Genomic DNA, 11,527 nt, shown 5'->3' with positions numbered 1-11,527 from the left:
AACCACCATTTTGTGAACTTTGATGCTCCTGAAACTTGGTCACCATAAAGCCCTCAACTAAAACACTGTCATCCTATTCCTTCCATGATAAAGAATATGGACCTGAAAACTCCCAAGAACCTGAAAACAGAGATTTATTTGGGGAATCAAGGGAGGAACTAAACTAGTCACTGGGATTTAGATTCTTTACTGGACCACTATTCAAAAAATGAGTTAACTTGATGATCAAAGGCAAAATGTCATTAAATTTTCCAGTAAGTTGGATCCAAGAAGTCTCACCTTTAAGAGTAACCCTCATGTGAAACTTCCTCCCTGAAGAGCAATTGAAGTTTCATTGGATAGTTGCCATGGCCTCTGGGAGTCATGATTCCAATTGATGCTGTCAATCACTGTTGATTCATGAATTCCAAGTCTCCCTGTTCATGAAAAGTTTTCATATGAATGCTGTCAGGGAAATTATGACTGTGTCTGAATCATAGGGAAATTCAATAGTATTTCTCTGGACATGCTGAAGATTGATCTTGATATTATACTATTAGAAAAAAAAGCTTCAAATAGGATTTTTAGGCAATTTGAGGGCATTTAGAAAAGTCCAATTTTATAGGCTAAATATGCTACTTTACCATCAAAGCATTTAAACTAAAATTCTTGGGACAGATCTAGACTCATGAAATAAAGCATTGCATCCAGATACTTTTTTATATCAGTGGTTTCAAAAGTTGTGACCACAGTCCCCTAGGAAGCTAAGGCCTGATTCCACACAGATTATGATCATTCAATTGAAAGTGAAAAGATATGTCACATTCCACTGTCCACATGAGATATACATCATGGGCTTATTTCCAGCCCAACTATACCATCATCTTCACTAGTCTTCCAACCCACTCCCCCTTCTCATTTCTGGATTCCTATGGCTGCCAGGATGATCATAAACTAACTTCACCCAGGTACCACTAACATTCTAGTCCCTCAGGTTCTCAGATTCCTAATTATCCTTATTTCTTCATTCATATGAAATTGACCTCTCTTCTCAGAAACCACTGGTGATCTCTGAGATTAAATAATTGATCTGAGTTTAAATATTCATCTTTATCTCTCCCTTTTAATTTTTATGAATAAATTTTTATTATTATATTGTACCTGATCATATATCATTAATGCAGCTCTATCAAAGTATTACATGTATGTAATTTATAAATAAGCAAAATTGCATTACTCAAAAATTTAAAATTTGAAGACAACTGCTTAAGATAATTTAGTCAAAAAAAAGGATCCTGAATAAATTCTGAGCCCTAGGCAAGATTAGAAATTGGTATAAAAATATGTAATTTTATCATTAAAAAGAACAGGTATGATCTTGAAGATATTGAGACTTCATTGTAATACAGGAGACTTCACTTAATACAAATGTTTGCATAGTACAAAGAATAATATCTTCTGGCATTAAAAATATTTGTATTAATAAAAGGAAACCATTAAAATGTACCTTTTTTTCCAGTTTGTGAATTTTGCTCCCAGGCATCTCTCTCTCTACCTTCCCTAATCTTGGACCTAAATGCCTGACCCAAAATAAAAAGGATCACTGAGACCTTGGCAAAAACTGAATGACTAGAGGAACTAAAAGATAGTAAGAGTGTTTTGTATAGAACACCTTCCAAGGCAAAATGGACATTTTCCACTCTAGGAAAACTTGAATGGCTAATTTGCATATGAAAAGGCTGGTGAGATCAAGACTACAGTTTTGCCTTCCTGTTACTTGTCCAGTGGCAGATTAGGCTAGTTAGTGTTGTGAGGCAATGTGAGGTAGAGGCAACATGGTCAGTGGAAACTATCAGGTAACAGGTGCCCAGAAGCAAAGTGCCCTGTCCTTTACTTTTCTCTAATGACAGAGTGACCTGCCCCTAGCATCCAGGCACGAGGAAACCCAGCAGAAGAGGCAGCATAATTGCTGAACTCACTTGAACCAAGTCATAATAGATTGTGCCATCCAGCCCTTTGAGGATCAAGCCCAGATGATTGGGAATGACTCATTCATTACCAGTAGCACACAGTGAATACCATGCATACCCCCTGGAGAAGCTCTCCTATAAATTTGAGTTATGAATTAAATTAGTCATATGTTTTTCTTACATATGTGCTTCATTACCACTATGTCATGGGAAATGCAGTTAAATCTCCTAGTGGCTAGAGCTTTAGGTCTGCAATAAAGATGACCCAAATTCAAATCCGATCTCAAACACTTACTAGCTGTGTGAACCTGAGTAAGAAACTGTTCAGTTTCCTTAGTTATAAAATGGGGATCAAAATAGGATTCACCTACCAGATTGCTTAATACAGTGTTTGGCCTACATTAGGTGCTAAATAAATGCTAGTTATCATTATTATGATTGTAACTACTGTTTTTACTTTGCCCTTTGAATAAATGCCTTTACTAAAAAACTCAGTGCTGGCAGATTGTCAAGGGGAAAACACTGGTGGGAACTTGTGAGCTTGTATAAGGAAGCTAACCACGCACTGGATTACTCTCTGATTTCTGAAAATACTAGTAGCCACCCTCTCTAGATGCATCCTGCCAATGACTAGGAGTCCTTAGATGGGAATATTTGATTATTAGAAGTGAAAAACATCCTGTAGTCTGAACCCATTTTGACATAAACTTAAAAGAATAATGATTCTAACACTTTTACCCTAGGTAGAGATGTAGGAAGAATGGTCTGTCCCTCCTTTTTTCTGCTTAGACTAAGGCTAAGCTTCTCTTATAAATCTAGCTGGGTTCTGATTTTTTTTTTTTAGGTTTTTGCAAGGCAATGGGGTTAAGTGGCTTGCCCAAGGCCACACAGCTAGGTAATTATTAATTGTCTGAAGCCGCATTTGAACTCAAGTCCTCCTGCCTCCAGGGCAGGTGCTCTATCCACTGTACCACCTAGCCACCCCTTCTGATTTCTTTTCTTCTCCCCACCCATTCCCTTTTTTTATTCTAAACTTTAAAAAAAAAAATGAACCTTTCCATGTATGCAGCAGGAGAGAAAAGGAGGATTATACATGGAAAGGTAGATCTCTTAATATGTAAAGCTTACTTTAATTTTTAAATATATAAGAAATTCAACATGTGGCTTTCAACTCTGAATTGCTATCTGTATGATTCTTTTTAGTCTTTTCTATTCCTTGAGAATTTTTTTTTTAGTATCTCATTCAATGATCCTCATTTTTTCTTTTTTTTATCATTTTTGTCAATCTTATCTCTACTCCTTTTTCTCCCCTTTTCAAATGCTTCCAAATCAGCAAAACCAAAGAAAAAGGAAAAACAAAGTAGGTCTGAATCTTTTAAGAAAGTTCTAGAGAGTTGATTGTTTCAGCTCTATTATCAACAAGGTACTGAGAATTCATAACTTGCTCTCTATTTTCTTTTACTCTTTCCAGGTAGTAAAAAACAAAGAACCACTCCACTTCTCTCCTAAAACAATGATTTTCCTTCAACCATTGCTATTTTTTTTCAGCCATCATAAGAAAACACAAAGTTTTCAAAGTTGCCTTTCGTATTTAATTCTTTTATGAATTAAAAGTCATCAAAGGAATTAAGACAATGCATTCTTTTATTAATAATCAGCATGACATTTTTTAACTGAAACAATAATGTCATTTACACATGAATGCCAACAGCAAAAGCAGATTTCCAGAACTCAAACTCCCTGCTAGCTTGCATTAAAAGAAGAATGTAAGTGATTTCACCTTTGTAGCCCAACACCCAGCACAATTCTGGAATATAAGTAGGTAGTTAATGATTTTTTTTTCTGAAACAGCTAACTTTTGTTCTCTGTGGGAATGTGGTTTACAGTTGTTTTGATTTATGCAGTATCTCATCAAGAGGTCCAATAAGAAAAACTAACCCTTTAAACTGTCCTTATTACATTGACTATGTCATTATTGGAGGTTTTCAAGAAAAGACCAAGAGAAGGAAAGAATGGAAAAAAAGTTGCTTTGTAATCTTGTGATTTTCTCCCCATGTGGTAGAAGCAAATTAATTTCCCTTATGCCTTTCCAGATACATCTAGCCCTGGCTGACAGCACTATCACCCTCTTGTTTAAGGAGAAGAGAACCTGCCACAGAAGAGAATTGTGTTGGTACGAATATGCTTTATGAAGAAAAGAAAAGGATGATCAACCACAAACCTGATCCGAAAGGGAAGTCTCTTTACAACAACAACATCTCCAGTTGCAGCAGATGCCTCAGTGCCCTTTTCATTAACATCTATGAAGGATTCATGGATAACTTTTGATAAATATAAGTCTCTACTTGGAGACAGTCCAGAAAGGTTAGCTTTTAAATGGTCAAAAATATCTCTTATCCCTAGTGTTTTTAACAGAGAATTTAACTCATATTTAATTCCAAGTCTGAATCGGGGAAGTTGAACTTCAACTTCTCTCTCTTTCATGAAAGAATTGGTCCACTGTTTGAATGTCTTCAAGTTGAGCTGTTTCTCAATCTAAAAGATAAAATACAAATTTAAAACTCACATGAGATTTTGCATTAAAAATGAGATTTATTTTTATGCTTCTTTGTATGAGGTTGGCTGTCTACACTGGTCCCTTTTTAATCTGCCTTCACATTATGGTCAAGTTTCATTGGTTTAAAAAAAAAAAAGACTTCAAATGAACATGCCCCCTTTCATTCCATTTAAAACCATAATTCTCACTTGCATTTTATAATTCAACTTCTCAACTGCATAGTTTATAATTTGTTATCTTCAGTGCCTTAATCCCCCATCCCTTCTTTATTGCCCTGCAATCTGTTTATATAATAACCATTAGATAAAAATTATTTCCTCTAAGAATGCTAATGTCTACTTTCATGGTCTCTTCTCAACTCATATCCTCCTCAATCTCTCCTCTATTTGATGTTTGCTTTGCCTGTAGCTCCCTATGTGATTCTACCCTACATTATATTAAAGTTCATATTTCCCTACAAAGACCAAATTATCTCTTGCAAATATCCTAACTCCATATTATGCTGTTAAAACTTTAATTTTATTCACCTTCAATACAGATATATGTCAGGCATGGTGGCACATGTCAATAATAGTTCCCATACTAGATAGGCTTGTGTTTGGCATAATTCAAGCTTAAAAATTCAGGACTGCAGTGGGATTAAAGTCAATCATATGTCCATAATAAGTCAGGCACTAAGATAATAAACCTTTAGACGTAGAGGGCTATCATGTAGACAAAGGAAGGGCAATCTGGCAGGGATCAAGGAAAAAAAAGCGGAGAATTGGGCTGATGAATGGTCACTACAATGCCACCCTAGAGATCATTTGGTCTATTTTGTTCTACATTCCCTTCCTTCTCCCCTCCTCACACCAAAGTTGTACTTTGTTTCCTCAAAGATTAACTCAGTTTTTTTTTTTAGTTTTTTGTAAGGCAGTGGGGTTAAGTGGCTTGCCCAAGGCCCCACAGCTAGGTAATTATTAAAGTGCCTGAGGTCAAATTTGAACTCAGGTACTCCTGATTCCAGGGCTGGTGCTCTATCCACTGCGCCACCTAGCTGCCCCAGATTAACTCAATTTTAACTTCTCTCACAAAGCTTCTGCTAACACAATCCAAACTTGGAGGACAGAAATTTTTCAAGCATTTCCCCCAGGACTTCTCCATGGTCCTCAACTCACTCATCTTGTGCCAAGATTGTATTCCCACCTCCACTGATTATAAACTTAAAAGAAAAGCCTGCATTTTGTCTATTTATATATCCCCTAAATCTAGTGGAATCCCTTACAAATATTAGGAATGGAATGCTTGTTGTTGAATTAAATTAGGAAACTGAGGCCCAGAGGTTTAATTGCTTGCCCAATATCAGCAGAGCCCAGTTTTTAGTTCAATATGCTTTACAATATAACAAGTACCTTTACTTGCCCACATGGTACCTTCTGATTGTTCTTAAGGTATTTCATTTAAGTATACTTTATTCTCCCAAAGCAGAGTCTCTACAAGGGCTGAGATTACACCTTTTGTTTCCTTTGGCTCCTCCACAGAACCCAGGGCTCAGCATGTAAAAGTGCCCAACAAATTATTGCTGAATGAATAATATGTGAATAAAGCACATGTGACTTGCATGCAGTATGTATGTTTATGAATATATTTTGCAATAGATTTACCTGTTCAATCTGATTTATGTATTTTGGAAGAAGTATAATCATGCTTAGATCTCCACTAGCATATGGAAGCTCAAGGACATGCATCTGAGGTTCCTTTATGAAAGCCACGTTAAATGTTCCAGTTTGCTGCATCATCTCCACAGGTACACTCTTACCCTGTTGGGGACAGGGAAAAGAAAAACATTAAATATTCTGTGGTGTGTAAAATATAAATGTGTACAGAATATGTATATAGATCTTCATGTTTGTACAGTATGTGGTCAACATAGATCTCACCCAGACATTGAGTTAATCCATCAGTCTACATCCAATATCTTGGATGGATAATGCCACAGATGAACAGAAAGCTAGATTCAAAATTGAATAGGAAGATTAGAAGACTAGAATCAAAATGCACTTAGAAAATTACCAGTGCTTTCAATAATTTCAAACTGATCCATGACACAATTTTCATCCAGGGATGCTAATTAACTCCAAATCAAAATTTCAGGACATCCAAGAAAAAATAGAGAGATTGAACAGTAGAGAATGTACCAGTGCTTAGCAAAGTGTCTAGCACAGAGTGGACAGTTAGGAAATATTTGTTTGGTTGACTTAATAGGCAGTGGATTTTGAGTGATAATTTATACAGAAGAAAATGGTGTATTCTAAAATACATCATCCAGAAAGTGTTGATTATAAAAGAGGCGGGCTAGTCACATATAAGGGATAATATATAATATAGCATATATTTGACATATATAATATAATAAGAGATAGCACATGAAAGGCACAAATGCTACACTGTACTCATTTAATGATGAAAGATGTAGAAGGGAGCATTGAGTGCTTTGGGCAGATCTACAGAGGATATTGGGGAGGAAGATGACATAAACAAAAAAACCACACTGAATTAAAAGGATACAGATATGATACAATCTGAACTTCTTCTGGGAGTTCTTGCATCGATGAGATCAGGGATCCATTAAAGTTCAGTAAATAGATACACATACATGTGATCATGCACATATATACATGCATGGTTCAAAAGTGGTAGTTTTAAGTTATTTGAGTTATTAAAACTTAAAATTGCATTGAGTTTTGAGATACCTGTGTGTGTGTGTGTATATATATGTATATGTACATATAATACCCAATATGTATGTTGATACATGCAAATATATGCATATATATGTCTATCTTTGTATATATCAATAGAGCAAAAGCCATTAAAGTTTAAAACATCAACTAAGACTTTAGGATTCTGAATATATGTATGGGGATGAGTGTGTACACAGAGAGACAGAGACAGAGAAAAAACTGCAAAGAAAAGATTTTTGAATTGTGGATCAGAAAAGCATTTTAAAATCACTCCTCATTTAGAACTTTCATTCTAATTCTCAACACCTTTATAATGGTAATCAAAATTAGAAAAGAGGGGAACCAAGACTAAAAAGTTCAAATAATCTTTTTTTTAATAAATTTATCCATTTATTTTTCCAACTACATGTAAAGATAATTTTCAACAATCATTTTTGTAAAGTTTTAAGTTCCACATTTTTCTACCTCCCTCCCCCGATAGAAAGCAATCTAATACATAGCTGTGTGTATGTAACAATGATAACCATATTTTCATAAAAGCCCAACTAATCTTAACAACATAGAAATATAGATAACTCAGTTCTCCCCACAGTGGAAGTTAAAGCCCATACCCAAAAGGAATTTTAGAGAACTATATAGAAGAATGGAATAGATCACTTAGAGATCTATGCAATTAGAAGTTCTATAGAATAGGTTATGCCCAATAGACTTTTTGAGATGCAAGACTGGAGTTTGGTAGAGAAGTTCGAAATTGGGAATGATAGAAGGGGCAATCTCCTTGAAAAGGAGAATGGAATGGGATAGTTTGTGCACATAGAGGGATTTGCCTTCTGAAGAAGGAGGATTGTCTCTTTAAGAGGAGATGGTGGCCAAAAGCTTCTGGGTAATGTGAAATGGGGAAAGGGGAGAAGGGGAGAGGGGAGCCCTCAGAGAACATTCATAGTGTTTTCAGGAAAAAAAAAAGAAAGTTTCACAAACCTCTGAAATAACTTGACACCTTAAGGAACCAAGATGAACATAGTCCAAAATTTTGCATGGACATTTTCTAGACTGTACTCATAGAATATCTGAATTCTCCAAAGACATGATAATGAATACAAAAATAAGTTACATACCTTTTTTATCCTAAACGGCATTTTAATTGTCTCTTCTTCTTGAAATTTACTCTGCCACTGTCCTTTAAAGTAGATAGCATTCACCAGGACCATGACTGAAGAAGTGTCAATTGTTCCTTTACTAAAAAGGTTCTTGATTTTTCCTTGTGAAATAAGGGAAAACAAAACAAGGAAGAGGGCACTGTTTACTTTTGGTGATTAGATAAGGAGGTTTGAGGTAGCAGATGATTGACAAAAGAATTGACTCTGTTGGGGGGGGGGGGGGGTTTCCATGATGATGAATGGCCAAAACTCTATGTTTCTATGTCATACATTTATCTTTCACTTTAGGTTTTCCCATCAAATCAGAGTACATTCCAAAAATAAAAAGGACTTCATTGTTCCTAGTCAGAACATGAGAGCTCCTGGGAGGTGCTGGTATCTTTCTGCTTCAATAAAATAATTGCTATGGCTCTTTATGGGCAATGATTTCTCATACAATAATGATACTTGTTTGGACATATTTTTATTAGTTCTTTGTAGTATCATTTTCATATATATTAATTTGAAGTTCTATTTTTCACAGCTTGGTTAACATTAGCATTACAGATATGGATTGTGTCCACATCCTAAGCAAATGATTTAGGAAAATTCATATTTAAAAAAAAAGATTAACCAAAAAGTTGTTATACATGTGGCAAATAAATTTCATGAGAAGATTCACCAAAATAGAGATTTTTTTTACACATTTAAAATGAATCAATTTACAAAAGTTCTATTTATATAGATTTTGGAAACCAGCTGCTACATAAAGTAAGACACCGTTCTATTTAGTATGGAGATTTTGAACTAAATGTTAAACTAAAGTCCAGGGAAAAGCATCTTCTTAAGCACCTAAAATCATAACAAGGGGCAAACAGGAAGAATTTTAATGAAGTCACATGATCCATAACTAGTGGTACATTGGAGAGAATACTGAATCTAGAATAACAAAGACCTGAATTCAAATCCTACCTCAGAGACTAATTAATTGTTGTTTTCCTATTTGTATCCTTAGTACTTAAAATAGTGCTGGCACATAGTAAACATTTCTTCTTTCTTTCATTCATTCACTTACATTTTGATGTTCATCCATATTGATTTTAGTTTTTATATTTACTTAGTTCAATTCTCCCCACACTAGGAGAAGAGGGGGGATGGAAATCATCATTTATTAAATGTGTATGTGAGTCAGACATTTACAAATATCATTTCATTTGATGTTCATAATAACCCTGAATGTAGTGATTGTTTTATGATTCTTATTTACAGTTGAGGAAACTGAGGCAGAGTTAAGTGTTTTATCCAGGGTTAGCACATGTCTAAGGCTAGGCTAGGTGTTCCTTATTCCAAGTCAATCCACTTTTACCCAAGGTAAATTGAGGCAATTTTCTGAGCAAGATAATAATTTGTTAATAGAGTGCTGAAATTATTAATTAAGAATGTGTCAAAAGAATGTGTCTCAGTACAAAAGACCCTGAATTGAAGATACAACTAATTTTTATAAGCATAAAACAAGGAACAGAACAAAAGTGATGTAATTGCCCAACATTACAAGGGTGAGGGATCATGACCAATTACATTAAAGAAAGTGGGCATAACATACAGACGGGATGGAGAACACCTCTATAATCCTCTAAGGATTGCTTTTGGGAATTATATGTGTCCCTGAGGTCACTGATAGAGACACAGGTATGCAGCAAACTCACTGACCTCTGGGGGACTAGATAAGTCCTCCATTTTTTAAAGATGTGATAAGGTCAATTAGCCCAACTTCTCAAGGACAACTCCCAAACCTAACAGGAAATGGTGATTTAAATATTTTATGAAAATATTGAGAACAGAGTTTTTCTTTAATTAACATTAACTATGAGAAAACTTAAGGATTTGGTATCTAATTTCAGAGAAAAAGAGAATGAAACTCCGAACTCAGGAATTTCCAAGAGGCTTAAGTTTGTTACATAGAATACAGAACATAGTTACAAAATAAAAGCAAATATAAAATACAGGATAAAGAAATAATTCTCATAGGTTATTCCATGTACCTTCTCTTTCTCACTTTAATCATAAAGTCATAAATATTACAGCTGGAAAGAGTCTGGAGGCCATTTGGATTACTACCCCCACCCAATTTTTCATTCTTATTACCTAGAGCTTCAGACAAACAAAAGGGGAATTTAGCTCTGCTATTTGGAACTATCAGCAGATTAAGTACAGTGCTCAAGAGAGGCCTCACATGGTAAGCAATTATGAAGTCCTACAAAGAGCTTTAGAAAACAATAGGCAGGTATGCTCTAAGGTACAAGAATAACCCAATCTTTCCTTTTGCAATTAGCAAGGATAGATAGATAGTGCCTTCTTGAGACTGGGAAGAAAGGAGTGAGATGCAGTCAAGTATCATATTATTCTTTGGTTAATTGCCAAACAAATTTTTAATATTAAAATCAAATTTATTTCATAATTTGGTCATTTGGGAAGGAAGATTTGGGGTAAAATTGTAAAATTCAAAATAAATAAAATCTTAAAGAATAAAAAAATTGGTCATTTGTATTATACTAAAAATTATAGATTTTGAGACTTTCCAGACATATGTGTGTATGTGTAAGTTTATCTGTAAGATCTTTATGTATGTATATATGCTCAGCAGGAGTTAATAAGAAGTATGGCTATTTTAACTCCATATTGGGGGTTTACATATACATGTATATACATACACACACACACACACACACACACATACATAAATTTCATGTGAGCAGGTAGTATTGCTTACTGGTCAGTATACTGGACCTCGAATCAGGAAATCCTGGATTCAAATTCTACCTCTGATACTTTATTAGATCTGTAGTCTTAGGCAAATCATTAAACCCTCTAGGTCCTTCAAACTATTATCATAGAGACGTTCCGTTCTGTATCAGTGAAGTGAATTACTTCACTAGAATTCCTTGTACTTAAAAAATCAAAGATCTTTCCTGACTTTACATAGATTTTACATAGAGTAATATGGCTAGAGAAATATTGCAAGACATTCCCAAGGTCTTTAGGGAGTGTCTTTCACTTTCATTTAGGACCTATCTATATCTGTTCTAATAGATATTTGCAGTAAATTAACATAGTTAAATATTATAATCTAACTCATCCTATTACAACAAGGAACTTTAGATG

At 34.8% G+C, this 11,527-nt stretch overlaps 1 protein-coding gene across 10 annotated transcripts in view; it reads right to left on the bottom strand.

Moving 5' to 3' along the window:
- Positions 1 to 266: 266 nt before the first annotated feature.
- Positions 267 to 11,527, bottom strand: part of SERPINB11 (serpin family B member 11) — a 60,711-nt gene continuing 49,450 nt past the window's right edge. For 9 of the 10 annotated variants that reach the window (XM_074207806.1, XM_074207798.1, XM_074207800.1 and 6 more), the window contains 3 exons: positions 8,345 to 8,487; positions 6,150 to 6,305; positions 3,594 to 4,484 (listed from right to left, as the gene is read on the bottom strand). In XM_074207806.1, the coding sequence (XP_074063907.1) occupies positions 4,083 to 4,484; positions 6,150 to 6,305; positions 8,345 to 8,487 (701 nt within the window). In that variant the 3' untranslated portion in view covers positions 3,594 to 4,082. Of the gene's footprint in view, positions 417 to 3,593; positions 4,485 to 6,149; positions 6,306 to 8,344; positions 8,488 to 11,527 lie in introns of those variants that run through there. The other variant, XM_074207808.1, reaches the window with a different exon arrangement.

This window comes from Macrotis lagotis, chromosome X (assembly GCF_037893015.1).
Source record: "Macrotis lagotis isolate mMagLag1 chromosome X, bilby.v1.9.chrom.fasta, whole genome shotgun sequence".
Classification (NCBI taxonomy): domain Eukaryota; kingdom Metazoa; phylum Chordata; class Mammalia; order Peramelemorphia; family Peramelidae; genus Macrotis; species Macrotis lagotis.
This window is presented reverse-complemented; position numbering and strand designations above follow the sequence as displayed.